This window comes from Onthophagus taurus, chromosome 5 (assembly GCF_036711975.1).
Source record: "Onthophagus taurus isolate NC chromosome 5, IU_Otau_3.0, whole genome shotgun sequence".
In the NCBI taxonomy this organism is placed as follows: Eukaryota; Metazoa; Arthropoda; class Insecta; order Coleoptera; family Scarabaeidae; genus Onthophagus; species Onthophagus taurus.
This window is the reverse complement of record NC_091970.1, coordinates 5,973,734-5,987,018: the sequence shown is the minus strand read 5'-3', so window position 1 is coordinate 5,987,018 and position 13,285 is coordinate 5,973,734. Positions and strand designations below refer to the sequence as shown.

Sequence of the window (13,285 nt, the reverse complement as noted above, 5' to 3'; positions counted from 1 at the left end):
CTGTCAAATGTCAAAATTAAATATAACATTTTTTTGATAAATATAGAAACGATCTTAATAAGAGTCAGAAATGCTTTCATTTGATACCAAACATGATATATTTGGGTTAAAAAATAAAAAAGTTAGGTTAAAAACTGTCAAATGTCAAATAATCGCCATTTTTTTTTTATAAAAATGAAGATATCTCGCTAACTGTTGGAGATAAATATATCGAGTTTGGGTTCATTTTAAAGGATTTTTAATTTTCTCTCCATTTACGTTAAAAAAAGAACAGCTTTATAACTAAAAAAATTTTCTGAATTGATTAAGAAACAAACACGACTTCATGCGACTAATCCAAAAAATTTTATATCCGACTATGACTCTTGGCAAAAACGGCAAACGCGATTATCTTACTTATTACCAAAGTTGAAGATTGACAGGCGGAAAAAAAAGTAACCTTACCTAACATTCCTTCACGGTATAATTGACATTACAAAAGAAAATGCGTTTCCTAAGCATTTTACGCCAAATTTCATGTTTCTATGTTAATAAGAACTTTTGTGACACCTGTATACAATGAGTTAAAGGATTCATTTAGGAAATTCAATAATATAATAAATAGTAACGTATTATTAATATTTATTTTTGCAAAAACGTAGTTATAGCTATTTACAGCAAATTTATCGACTAACAAATTTATAAACTAATGACTCATTTTTTTAACATGATCGGAAGAACAATTTCCTCTGCTAATCCCATTTTAATTTTTTTTCAATTTTTACAGAAAATTAATTTTAAATCCTCAAAAAATAAAATGGAATCCGACGGCGATACTCCAAAAAAAATCTAACCAAAAAAAAACTTAAAAAGGAACTTAAAAAACTCACTTTTTCCCCTTCATTATCAACCTCCTCTTCACTCCAAATCATTTTTTTTTCAGTCATCTTAATCTTCACAGTCTCTCCCATAATAATTACCAGATCGGGGCGTTAACAGGTACACTACAGCCTCGTAAGTGGCCATCATAATGGCCGTATTCGGTATTTGCCGTACTAATTGCGTCGTTAAACCGCGATAAACGCCGCGTATACCTTCCTCTTTAAACACCAAACCTAGAGTCTGCCAAAATTTACGATACTTCGAACCCTCCTCGCGCAAACGAGTCCTAGCAACCTCGTGAGGGTACGCGACGCAGCTCGCCACCGTTTTCGAAACGGCCCCCGCCAACATGAATTCGAGGAAATCGCTGGCGTCCCTATCGTCCGTTTGCCGGGAACGGTGCGCCATCATTTCCTGTTTGATCGCTTCGTATATCACAAAATGAACTATCGTTTCCGATATTCCCATATAAGATGCCGTTATACCTTTATAAAAACCCAAAAGACCCTACAAAAAAATTTTATCAAAAAAAAAAAATTTTCTACATTACCAACATTTTATAATTCAAATTTTAGCCAATAGATGGCGCTTTAATATTATTTTTTTAAAGTACCGTGGTTTACCGCCATTTTGGCTCGAAAGTCAAACGGGAAATTTAAAACCATGTCGTTTTGTTGATAAAATTATGCCAAGTTTCCTTTCTTTTTTTTTCTCGTGGTACTCTGAAGAGTCGAAAGCCTTTCTTACTGCTATTTTTGCAACTCCAAAGGCAACACGACGGCATTATTTTTGTAAATAAGTGGAAACATGCACTGACAAGTTGTCAAACCGCCATTTTGGCTCGAATATTTCGAATACACAGGCTTCATAAACCGCGGTACTTTGATAATCTAGGGATTTTAATTTTTTATAAAGTCCCTAGATTTACAAAGTACCGCGATTTGCCACCATTTTGGCTCGAAAGTCAAGCGGGAAATTTAAAACTGTCGTTCTATTGATAACATTACGCCAAAACTCCATTCTTTTTTCTCGTGGTACTCTTAAGAGTCGAAAGTCCTTCTTACTGCTATTTTTGCAACTCCAAAGGCAACAAGACGGCAATATTTTTGTAAATAAGTGGTGAAATGCAGTGACAAGTTGTCAAACCGCCATTTTGGCTCGAAAACAGGCGTCATGAACCGCGGTACTTTGTAAATCTAGGGACTTTAATTTTTTTTTTTTTTTAATTATTTAACTTACTGATTGAGCATATATTCTTCGTACACATTCCATAGCGGTCATTTGGTTTTGTTTATTAACGTCCAATTGTAATCGCGTCTTTACAAACCAAATAGGGTTAGTTAAAGTGCTCGATGTGAACCCAGCGCACATTGCCGATAAGATATGAACCATCGCGGTGTCTTGATGAGTCGTAATACTATTTAAGAACACTTTCATTTGAGAGTACGTGCAAAAGTAAACTGCACGCGAAGGAGCTACGCCTATTAAATTTGGCCCCAAACCTAATTAAAAAAGAAATTTAATAAAAATTGCTTTATTGTTAACAAAACAAATAATTACCTTTAAAAAGGGCCATGGGGCCTTCGTATTTGACGATACGCTTCAAACATTGAACGAGGCTGGTGGTCGCGGGTCCAGTCTTCGCGACGTAACCTGAAAGAGCTACAACTTGAGGGCGGCACTGGCGGGCACAGGTCCACAACCTACGCCTCTGGGCCGGACTTAAGGTGTTTGTTGTTGTCGAGGTTGGGTTCCTTGTGTCGTCGATGACGCGTTGTGATGTGGCGGCGCCCCCCAGGACACCCCCATTTAGCGATTCGTAACAAAAACCACTTTTCGACGATTGCAACCTGGTCTTTACCACCTCTAACGGACATGTCACTATTGCACCTACGGTACCTGCAACACTAATTTACAAGAAAAAATAGAGTCAATACGATTTAGGTTAAATTAAAAACTTAACCTGAAAAAAATTTGACTTGACGCAAATTTATAACCTTGTCGTTTTATTACCAACCTTAAAACGTAAATGTCGTTTAAAATGTAAATTAATGGTGACCAACTTCACTTTTTATAATAATTTTATTTATTTTTACTTAATTTTATTGTTTATAATTCGCCATCAATTTGGATCAATGTGTGACAATTTACAAGAAAAAATAGTGTCAATACAATTTAGGTTAAATTAAAAACTTAACCTGAAAAAAATTTGACTTGACGCAAATTTATAACCATGTCATTTTATTACCAACCTTAAAACGTAAATGTTCGTTTAAAATGTAAATTAATCGTGACTAACTTCTCTAATTATAATAATTTTATTTATTTTTATTTAATTTTATTATTTATAATTCGCCACCAATCTGGATCAATATAAGTCCGATATATTGGTGGTATGAATTTTTTACCCAAATCGTTCTTCTGAAGAAATTCTTTCACTTCAAGACAAAAGTGGTTATTGAACTAATCTTAAAAAAGGCTTTTTTATTCGATCTCCAAACAATAAATAATCTAAATAGGGGAATTAATATGTCGTAAATCGAAACATCATAGGAGAGGCCGTTATAACGAATCGCCGTATGAAAAGGGGGGCCGTATAGAGAGTGAACGTAGTTAAAATGAAAAAGAAAATGATAGAAAGTAAAAATAAAATGTTAAATGAGAATAAAGACCCTTATTTTTTTTAACATCCCACGCATTGACGCGCACGGATTAATTTAGAGTTGTAATTTTAACACATGTTGGATTTATGAGATCCAAAAAATACAAATCCCGTTCAACGTTATCTTGTTGTTTATTTTTTATTTAATTTAGTGCCGTTGTGTTAATAACGATAAAAGATATGGAGAAATGGATTGGCCAATTCGTAGGTAAACAAACAACGCGAAACTAAAATGGTAAAATTAAATAAAATAGGCGAAATTGTTCAATTGTGAATGTTGCGTGTAGTTTTGAAACTGTTTTGTTGGCGCAATTCCAAAACATGTTAGCTTCACCGAAAATAAATTGCCCAGTTGGAAGTTTTTTTTCTTAATGCCAAAGCGAGGTTTATTTAAAGTCACTTTTGACTTTCGACTTTTTATAAAGCAAAAATAACTTTTTCTACTTTGTTGTTTCATTAAATTCGATTTAATACAATAAAATTAACCTCACTTTTTATTCGAATTCAAAAATTAGTTGCGATTCTCCCCTCGAGATGGCGCCGGTTAAAAATCGTTTTGACATTTGACATAAAATATAAAATACAAATTCGACCTTGTAATACTTCTCGAGTCCAGGAGAATAACAAGTTCACATACGAGTCCGTCGAGCAAAACGCGATCTAAATTTAGCTTGGACAGATAGAAAACGGCCGGACTGTTTACACTAAGTCGTTATTAAAGCTAATTTTTTTTTAATTATTAAAAGCGACCGTGGTGACATCTACGTTTCAAGACGATAAGCGCGACGAAATGCGGTTAGAAAAACTTTAAGGGTTTTATTTTATTCGATTCTTTTCGTATTTTTATTTCGAAATGGGGCGAAAACGACGTCGCGACGTCATATTTTTAGACAGTTTCAATTATCGGAATCCCGATTCTACGTTTCCGGCTCACAATTCAATCGGAAATATTTGGCACGATCAATCGAAACTAATTTCGTAATTTGTTATTAAGGAAAAGGTTATTATTGTAATATTTATATCTTAATGCGTTTATTGTTTAATATACTTTATGATATTACGTTAAAAATCGGCTTAATTCAATAAATAAACGAGATTTTTTGGGTTTTTTGAAATGAATGAATTAACCAAATCAGATAATATCGAGAGTTTACTAATTGGAGGATTGATAAGGAATTTTTCGTTTTGCTTGATTGTTTTAAAAACAAACCGTAAAAAAATAAAACAATTTGCGCGTTATTTCAATTAAACGAATTTACTTACGTTTGCGAAAGTAATTTGTATAAGAAATTGGTATTGAAATTGTTTATTTAAACAATTTGTTGCTAAATGCGTAGCAAATGCTCCGATTTGGTTCTTATGTAATTTCTCATTTTCAGGTTAGGTTTTCAGTTAACCTCCAACAAAAAAAAACAAACGGAGGAAAAACTACTCACCCTCCAGCCACTAGATGTATCACAGTATCTCGCTGAGACATTAGACGTTCGGATTAAATCTCCGGTTCTTCGGCATCACACGAAAATCGGCCAAGAAAAAGGGAAAATATACACGGGAAATTATCAACTACAACTACGGCGTACTAAATATAATGTACAAACAACGAAACTTGAACGCACTATAGATTAAGTCACATTATTTCGGTTTTAATTGTTAAATTAACTAATTCCCTTTTTCGGAGTTTCGATCAGCGAAGGGGGCCCTTTGTACAAGTGATAACGTGACGGAGCGCGCGTTCGCACCACCAGCGCATTTGATTCTTGAATATTTTTGTTGATAGAGTCGGTTTTCCTTTATTTTTCCCCCCACCACCGCGCCAAAAACCATGCCTTCATCACGTGCACATATTTACTATTACCGGGACACTAATTTCCACAAATTTTCAACGTAGTTTCACCCCCGATTTAAAACGGTCCATTTTCCACAAAAAATTTAGGTTAACTAACTGTCAATTTTGATTGCGTCCAAAAAACAAACGAAAATCAACGCGTACTACATTTTTATATCAATTTTTTTATTTAATCCAATCAATTTATAATTACTAATATTTCATATCAAGAAATAAAATCAATTTTAATCCAAATTTAGCCCAACGAGAACATGCGCATTTAAAAATCAAAAAAAAAAGTTATAATCGATTCACCCTCACACAAAGCGATTTGGCAACACGGTCGAATAGATACAATCAAAATATTTTGCTTCCAACATAACTTAAAAATACCAATATCGAAATATAATTAAACCCGCGATAACCTATAACATCAAAAACATTCTATTTACGGCTAAATCTTCATAATTTCCCCAAAATAACAAACTTTTCAAGATTAATTGCTTCATGTTAGAATCGAAATCCACCAAATCGAACCATGTCCAAATTTAATTGCGTTTACGTCAAAGTGACATTGCAACGTTGTCGTTTACCCCACAAGAATTGACGTAAACCGTTATCGCGAAGTGTTCTTCCACGGAAGAAAGATAAAAAAGGTGACTTCCAGGTTCACCGAGATAATCACAAAACGAGAAATGGGATAATCTGAACGGTTTAAATAATGCTGCTCGGGCTGCGGGTCCCCTTCCAGCAGCGCACCTTTTATTTTGTGGGCATTTTTTGGTTGCTCGCGCTCACTGTAGGCGTATACAGGTACTTTGGGCCCCGCAGCAAACTCCTCGAACCCGTTGTTAGTTACGAATTGTTTAATAATCTCGAGGTTGATGTTAAAACGAAACGAATTTTTACCGTATGCAATCCTACGCAAGAGATTGTTACCGGTGATGAAGGAATTCCAAATAATAAACAATGGTCTTTGAAAGGACTATTGGTGTTAATAAGACATGGAGATCGAGGACCTTTACAACATATCAAGAATATTAGTAATATTAATTGTGGTACTCCCGATAATGATTTAATTACTTCTTATAAGGTGAGGTTATGATCATTTATTTTTTGAGGTTAGGCAACCAATTTGACATAAACTAACAACATTCGGGTTTAGCCGTTTTTAGAGACGTGCCGCTAAACCCGACTGATTCTAGGTCTAATCTTAGTTCTATTTCAGTAAAAATAGACCTATACCTAGAACTAGAATCGTAAAAAAAATAAATTTCAATGAAAATTTTTTTTTTTATGGTTGGCAACAAATAATTTGACGTTTACTGAAAAAGATAAGTCAATAAATACAAATAAAAAACAAAATGTTGTGTTAAAATGACAGATAATAACGAATAAAATTAATTTGACGTTTATAAAGTGAGGTTGTACATAATCACGTGGGAAATTAAAAATCCTTTAATTTGAGTCCAAACACGACCCAATTATCTTAAAAAACACCCGAGATATCCCAAATTTAATTTTGACATAACCTCAAAAAAGTGACAACCGGAAGTTGGTGGTGTATGCTGTTTTTTAAGATAACTCGACCAAGTTTCGGTTCATTTTAAAGGGAATTTAATGTAGATTACGAATACGATGTTAGATTAATCAAATTTGATAGTAATAAAAACAAAATGAAAGATGATTTAAGAAAAATGATTCGATTTCAACGAAATTAAATTCGCCGGGTGTTTTTAGATCTAGAAATAATGAACTTTATTATTATTTAATTAAAATTATTAATCAAGATGGCGAAAAATATCAAACAATATCAATTTGACGTTTACAAAGTGAGGTTAGGTTTTTTTATTTATTCACGATCTTGTGGGGAATTAAAAATGCTTCAAATTGAGTCCAAACTCGACTCGATTATCTTAAAAAACACCACATTTAATTTTGACATAACCTCAAAAAAGTGACAATCAAAAGTTTGTTATCTTTATAACACATTATCTTTATATCTTTGATAACCCCATCGAGTTTGGGCTCGTTTTAAAGAGAATTTAATGTAGATCACGAATACGATGTTAAAATACGCTTTAAAAATATTTATAATCATTGTATTCCTTTTTAGTCATATCTACATAATTTAACTTCAGCAGGAAGAGTTTCCTGGATAGGTCCAGGTTCATTTCACGGTTTTCCTCTACTTCCATCGCACGAAAAACAATGTCAATTGGGACAATTAACGATGCAAGGAGTAAATCAACTCCTTCACTTGGGGCACGTTTTAAAACAAACGTACAAAAACATTTGGCCGCGACTTCTAAATCTCACTCAATACGAAATTTCCGTGTACAGCACGAGATATCGACGAACTTTCCAATCCGCTTTAGCTTTCCTTTATGGGCTGATCAGCCCTGAGACGTTAACGAGAATCGCTATTTTGGAAAGTCAATCGATGTACTTTTGCTTTAAAGATTGCGGGTGTCAGGTGACCGAAAAGTATTTAAAACTGGTACAAAAGGATATTTCGAATCGTTTGAAATCGCACCCTGCTATTAGTGGATTGGCAGAAAGTACGGGGAAGATGATTTTTTCAAGTTTGGCAACTAATAAGCGGCACGACGAAGATCCTCACGCTATTAAAGATGCTTTATTGACGTATGTTTGTCATGGGAGTAAATTGCCGTGTGTTTCAGCAAGAAATTGTATTAAGTAAGTTATTAATTAAAAGTGAGGTTATGTTAGGGTTACCAACATGGTGATTTTCGTAAAGAAAACGTTTTATAAAATTGACATTTAATGTTGACAAATTGTTGTGAAGTTGGTTACAGTTGGTGACATTGAATTTGTGTCACATTGACGTTTAAACTTTATTCAAAAATTTATTTAAAGAATAAATTTATGTAATCAATTTCAATAGTCGTGGACAAAGTATAGTATCACATATAATGAGCTCATTATATGCTCATATAATCATATACTATATTTAATAGGCATTTTTAGAAGCATGTTTGATTGGTTGCCTCTATACGAATTTTATAAAATAAAAGTTGAGATTTGGGTTGGGTTGGGTCTCACTTAAATGTCATATAAATATACAGGTGTCCAGAAATGACGTGTACAACGCAAGACCACAAATACCTTGACCAAAAGTATGATGATTTAACTCAACTTATCTATATACAAAATTGCTTAGTTTAGTCGCTAGAGGGCTTTCTGTTTGATATTTTTATTACCAGTTGGTAACCCTTGGTTGTGTTGCAAATTTTTTATTTAAATATTGTTAGGCGACAAAATATCGTGGGGATTTTTGCTTACACTGATTGGGTGAGTCACCAAAAGTGGAAAAATTTTAATTGGAGGAGATTGTGTTTGTTGAGATCTTATGGATTAATTCGACATATCGTGTCTCAAATGTTAGCGATGGTAATACTAACACTTCTTAATACTAATTATTTCTTATACTTTATTTTTGTATCTAAAAGTTTTCAGGTCCATATTTTATATTATATTCAGGTCATGATCATACACTTGAGCACCTCTCAGCCGCTCTCGGTCTTCAAAATGACCCATTACTTCTAAGATATGGGGCTCGATTAATTTTCGAAGTTTACCATGACAACAATGAACACGGCGCGAATGGTCTTTACTTTCGACTTTTGGCGAACGGAAAGGATGTAACAAAACAAATCGATTTTTGCAAGAATATCGTTAATGTTAATGGCAAAGCTTCCCTGTGTAAAATCGAGGATATTGTAAGATTTTCACACGAGGATTACTTCTCTATGTTCAACGTTACTAACATTAGAGATGCATGTTTTCAAAAATTATAAAGAGAGTTTATAATTATTCGATTTTTTAAATGTGATAACTTTTAGTTTTATTTTTAGGATAGGTACTAAATTTTTAAGACAAGTTGTTATTGTTGATCAGTATTTTTTCCTCCATTTTATGTAGATTATTAGATACAAAAAATAGATCATTCAAAACGTTAATTTTTAATTCATTTTAACTTGTGGTTCTCCTTTTAAGTTTTCAGAAACGTTCTCAAAGCCAACGTTGAAATCGGAATAACCCGGATTTAACTCAATTGAACGCGATTCTTCTTTATAATCTTCCCGGATAATATCTAAAGCTACAAAAATAATTAAATTAATTTATTATTTTGTTACTTAATGTGTTGTACCTCTCTCTAAATCAATTTCATCCATTTCTTGGTTTTGAATCATCTTTAATCGCTCTTTAAACTTATCAGCTAGCTTTTTGCGGCGATAATCTGCTTCTATTTCTTGCTTGGTGCGTGGAACTCTGATTTTAACGCAACAACCGATTAAAATGACTAAAAATGAAACGATTTTAACACATTTTGTGATTATATTAATTTTAGTACCTGAGACTACGAATCCGGAGAAGCAAAAAAACATAACGTGCCATACACGGAAAGAAAGCCCATCGATGGCTGCTTTTTCTATCCACGGCTCATTTTCATCGTTGGGGTTCGCGTAAAACGTTGCCATTATAACTGAGTAAAAATATGGGGAAGAAAAGACCACTCCTTTTCATTATTAAAAGGGGTGTGTTTGAACACACCCTTTTTCATTTAACTTAATGGATTTGATTTTATAGGTCTTTTTAAGGTTTTTATTCACAATTTTTATTATTATTTTAAATAAATTTCTTTTTTTGTGGGTGTTAATTTTAAATTTTGTGCTATTTTTAAGTTGGTATTAATTGACAAGTTGGCGTCTAATCACATAGAAAGTGTCAAAATCAAATTCTTGCTAAAAATGTTATTTCTAGGTGTAATGTTAGTTTTAGTGATAGTGTTAGTTCTAGTTTTAGTCAACAAATATGTTTATTTAGAAATACCTTTAAAAATGGTGAGTACAAAATGCCTTTTTATGCAAATTTTGCATTTTATGTTTTTTAACCTCCAAATGAATCATTTTTAAAATATTGGTTGTCCCACTATAAATTTGAGTTATTCTTGCACACTCACATCATAACAGAACCTATATCCCTTAAAATTTGTGGTGAGATATCAATTGGTGATATCGTTTTAAGTTGGTATTAATTGACAAGTTGGCGTCTAATCAACTTGAATGTGTCAAAATCAAATTTATCTTGCTAAAAATGTTATTTCTAGGTGTAATGTTAGTTCTAGTGATAGTGTTAGTTGTAGTTTTAGTCAACAAATATGTTTATTTAGAAATACCTTTAAAAATGGTGAGTACAAAATCCTTTTTTTATGCAAATTTAGCATGTTATGTTTTTTAACCTTCAAATCAACCATTTTTAAAATATCGGTTGTCCCACTATAAATTTGAATTATTCTTGCACCCCCATATCATAACAGAACCTATTTCCCTTAAAATTTGTGGTGAGATATCAATTGGTGATATCGTTTTAAGTTGGTATTAATTGACAAGTTGGCGTCTAATCAACTTGAATGTGTCAAAATCAAATTTATCTTGCTAAAAATGTTATTTCTAGGTGTAATGTTAGTTCTAGTGATAGTGTTAGTTGTAGTTTTAGTCAACAAATATGTTTATTTAGAAATACCTTTAAAAATGGTGAGTACAAAATCCTTTTTTTATGCAAATTTTGCATGTTATGTTTTTTAACCTTCAAATCAACCATTTTTAAAATATCGGTTGTCCCACTATAAATTTGAATTATTCTTGCACACCCATATCATAACAGAACCTATATCTCTAAAAATTTGTGGTGAGATATCAATTAGTGATATCTTTTTAAGTTGGTATTAATTGACAAGTTGCGTCTAATCAAAGTGTCAAAATCAAATTCATCTTGTTAAAAATATTTTTATTTAGAAATATTTTAATAATGGTAAGTATAAAATCCTTTTTATTTTAACCCTTACATTTTATGTTTTTTAACCTCCAAATCACCAACAATCATTTTTAAAATATCGGTAACCCCGCCGTAAATTTGAGTTATTCTTGCATCTCGATAATGTCTTTCGGCGCTCATATCTTTAACGTAACCTATTCCCCCTAAAATTTGTAAGGCATTGTGCGAGATATCGATTGCGGCATCGCTAGCGGCGATTTTAGCCAAAGCTGATTCTCTTGTATAAGATATATTGTCATCGTCAGCGATAACGGCCGCTCTCCACACTAATAAACGAGCTGATTCTAATTTTTGGCACATATCCGATATTTTTAACTAAAAATTATTTTTTTTTACTTAAAAAATAAAGAAATGAAATAAAATTTACTTTAACGGCTTGATGTTCGCTTAAAAACTTTCCAAACGTTTTTCTTGTGCTGACATAATCAACAGCAACATCTAAAGCTGCTTGTCCAATTCCTAAGGCTTGAGACGCGATTCCTATTCTTGCTTTATCTAATTGTTTCATTGCGATTTTAAAACCATCACCGACGTTTCCAATAATATTTTTTTTTGCAACTTTAACATTTTCCAAGTAAAAACTAACAGTGGGTGAGGCTCGAATCCCCATTTTATCCTCTAATTTCCCAATGGTTAATCCTGGTGTTGGAATTGGTATTAAAAAGGCTGTTATTCCTTTATGAGCTAGATTTTTATCGATTGTGGCGAAAACAACAGCTGCTTTTCCAACATTTCCGCTTGTTACCCAAGATTTTGTTCCATTTAATAAATAATAATCATTCTTTTCGGTTGCTGTTGTTGAAATATTTCCGACGTCGCTTCCGGCATCTTTAAAAAAGATTAATTTTAATATTTATTGTTAATTTTAATTTATTTCACCTGGTTCGCTTAAAGCAAAACAACCGATTTCTCCTCCAACAAACGGTTTTAAAAATACTTCTTTTTGTTGATTGTTACAAAGGTTGTTTACTAAATCAATGTATAAACTGTTATGTATTGAAACTATAGCTCCGGTTCCTCCACAACATCTTGAAATTTCTTCCACGGCTATCGAAAGGCTTAAAGTATCAAATTCAGATCCGCCCCATTTCTTTGCAGCCACAATCGACATCAAACCCAATTCACCTAATTTTTTAATCTAATTTAATTTGGTTTTAAATCCATTTTATTGGTTATGAATCGTTTATTTCATTTTTGGCTTACTTGTTCCGATGGAAATTTATTTTCACGATCGAACATTGAAGCGAAAGGTTTTAATTCTTTCTCGGCGAATTTTCTGCATATTTTTTGTAAGTTGGAATGTTCGTTGGATAATTTTAGAGTGTTTATTGAGCGATGTTGGGTTATTTTCGAGAAATCTGGAAAATTTTTTTTTAATTTTAGGTTAAAAACGTATTTTTCGCTTACTTAAACGTTTTAGGTGGTTCAGGGACATTTTTTTCGACACTTTCGCCGAGTGGAAAAGTTTTGCATATTTTTAACTTGGTTTTTTATCTTGCGATAATTTTTTTGCACAAAATTAGTTATAAAAAAACATTCTTTAATATTTTTTAGGTTAGTTTAAGTTTCATCTTTTCATTCATAGATGGCGCTTTATGATTGTCATTTTTAAAGTCCCTAGATTATCAAAGTACCGCGGTTTATAAAGCCTGTATATTCGAGCCCAAATAGCGGTTTGACAGCTTGTCAATGTATGTCACCACTTATTTACAAAGATAATGCCGTCTTAAACATACTGTATAAGGTTATCCAACTCCATATGAACGCTGTTGTTATGAACGTTCCCCCCGCAAAAGCCTTGCTGTGACGTCATTGGAAGAATTAACATTTCTATAGTTTTATTATATTATACAGTGTATTTCACTTAAGCAATATACAAAAATATAAAGAAAAAGATATTAAAATATAAATTGAAATATTAACGGTTAAAATTTTATTATTTTTAGGTTATCCAACTTGATTCGGTTACCATGGTGATTAAGATCCAAATATTGCAGTTGCTTGTCAAAATTAACGTTGAATTCAAATTTTTTTAAAGAAAAACACATAATTAATTGAATTTAAAGGTTGTATTT

At 32.5% G+C, this 13,285-nt stretch overlaps 4 protein-coding genes across 9 annotated transcripts; 1 reads left to right on the top strand and 3 right to left on the bottom strand.

Annotated features, from left to right (window-relative positions):
• Window positions 1–604: 604 nt before the first annotated feature.
• Window positions 605–5,628, bottom strand: LOC111426705 (replication in mitochondria 2). Of its 2 annotated transcripts, XM_023061355.2 has the most exons (5): window positions 4,960–5,628; window positions 2,569–2,768; window positions 2,422–2,514; window positions 2,101–2,363; window positions 605–1,368 (listed from the first exon to the last, which is right to left on the bottom strand). In XM_023061355.2, the coding sequence occupies exons 1-5, from the start codon at window positions 4,998–5,000 to the stop codon at window positions 928–930; spliced, it is 1,038 nt and encodes a 345-aa protein (XP_022917123.2). In that variant the 5' UTR covers window positions 5,001–5,628; the 3' UTR covers window positions 605–927. The 2 variants fall into 2 exon arrangements, with proteins under 2 accessions (XP_022917123.2, XP_022917122.2); XM_023061354.2 differs by having other exon boundaries at window positions 2,422–2,768.
• A 73-nt stretch (window positions 5,629–5,701) lies between these two features.
• Window positions 5,702–9,331, top strand: LOC111426702 (2-phosphoxylose phosphatase 1). Of its 2 annotated transcripts, none has more exons than XM_071195755.1 (4): window positions 5,702–6,441; window positions 7,465–8,048; window positions 8,624–8,762; window positions 8,829–9,009. In XM_071195755.1, the coding sequence occupies exons 1-4, from the start codon at window positions 6,070–6,072 to the stop codon at window positions 8,916–8,918; spliced, it is 1,185 nt and encodes a 394-aa protein (XP_071051856.1). In that variant the 5' UTR covers window positions 5,702–6,069; the 3' UTR covers window positions 8,919–9,009. The 2 variants fall into 2 exon arrangements, with proteins under 2 accessions (XP_071051856.1, XP_022917119.1); XM_023061351.2 differs by having other exon boundaries at window positions 5,714–6,441; window positions 8,822–9,331.
• Window positions 9,332–9,334: 3 nt separating this feature from the next.
• LOC111426710 (transmembrane inner ear expressed protein) lies at window positions 9,335–10,712 on the bottom strand. 3 transcript variants are annotated; one of them, XM_023061363.2, is made up of 3 exons: window positions 9,727–10,712; window positions 9,523–9,675; window positions 9,335–9,471 (listed from the first exon to the last, which is right to left on the bottom strand). In XM_023061363.2, the coding sequence occupies exons 1-3, from the start codon at window positions 9,851–9,853 to the stop codon at window positions 9,335–9,337; spliced, it is 417 nt and encodes a 138-aa protein (XP_022917131.1). In that variant the 5' UTR covers window positions 9,854–10,712. The 3 variants fall into 3 exon arrangements, with proteins under 3 accessions (XP_022917131.1, XP_071051858.1, XP_022917130.2); XM_071195757.1 differs by having other exon boundaries at window positions 9,523–9,858; window positions 10,206–10,712; XM_023061362.2 differs by having other exon boundaries at window positions 9,523–10,712.
• Window positions 10,713–11,145: 433 nt separating this feature from the next.
• Window positions 11,146–12,750, bottom strand: LOC111426704 (short-chain specific acyl-CoA dehydrogenase, mitochondrial-like). 2 transcript variants are annotated; one of them, XM_023061352.2, is made up of 5 exons: window positions 12,618–12,750; window positions 12,414–12,568; window positions 12,090–12,348; window positions 11,578–12,038; window positions 11,146–11,525 (listed from the first exon to the last, which is right to left on the bottom strand). In XM_023061352.2, the coding sequence occupies exons 1-5, from the start codon at window positions 12,643–12,645 to the stop codon at window positions 11,217–11,219; spliced, it is 1,212 nt and encodes a 403-aa protein (XP_022917120.2). In that variant the 5' UTR covers window positions 12,646–12,750; the 3' UTR covers window positions 11,146–11,216. The 2 variants fall into 2 exon arrangements, with proteins under 2 accessions (XP_022917120.2, XP_022917121.2); XM_023061353.2 differs by having other exon boundaries at window positions 12,090–12,335; window positions 12,618–12,653.
• Window positions 12,751–13,285: the final 535 nt, after the last annotated feature.

Bases quoted from the DNA above. Each gene is read 5' to 3' on its own strand.
- LOC111426705 (XM_023061354.2), bottom strand. From the start codon at position 5,000: ATGTCTCAGCGAGATACTGTGATACATCTAGTGGCTGGAGG. The intron at 2,769-4,959 runs GTGAGTAGTTTT...CTTGTAAATTAG, and splicing joins ATACATCTAGTGGCTGGAGG to TGTTGCAGGTACCGTAGGTG. The intron at 1,369-2,100 runs GTAAGTTAAATA...ATTTTTTTGTAG, and splicing joins GAAGAATATATGCTCAATCA to GGTCTTTTGGGTTTTTATAA.
- LOC111426710 (XM_023061362.2), bottom strand. From the start codon at position 9,853: ATGGCAACGTTTTACGCGAACCCCAACGATGAAAATGAGCCGTGGATA. The intron at 9,472-9,522 runs GTACAACACATT...TTATTTTTGTAG, and splicing joins TGAAATTGATTTAGAGAGAG to CTTTAGATATTATCCGGGAA.
- LOC111426702 (XM_023061351.2), top strand. From the start codon at position 6,070: ATGCTGCTCGGGCTGCGGGTCCCCTTCCAGCAGCGCACCTTTTATTTT. The intron at 8,049-8,623 runs GTAAGTTATTAA...AAATATTGTTAG, and splicing joins TCAGCAAGAAATTGTATTAA to GCGACAAAATATCGTGGGGA. The intron at 8,763-8,821 runs GTAATACTAACA...TGTATCTAAAAG, and splicing joins TGTCTCAAATGTTAGCGATG to TTTTCAGGTCCATATTTTAT.
- LOC111426704 (XM_023061352.2), bottom strand. From the start codon at position 12,645: ATGTCCCTGAACCACCTAAAACGTTTAA. The intron at 12,349-12,413 runs GTAAGCCAAAAA...AAATTAAATTAG, and splicing joins ATAAATTTCCATCGGAACAA to ATTAAAAAATTAGGTGAATT. The intron at 11,526-11,577 runs GTAAATTTTATT...AATAATTTTTAG, and splicing joins GCGAACATCAAGCCGTTAAA to TTAAAAATATCGGATATGTG.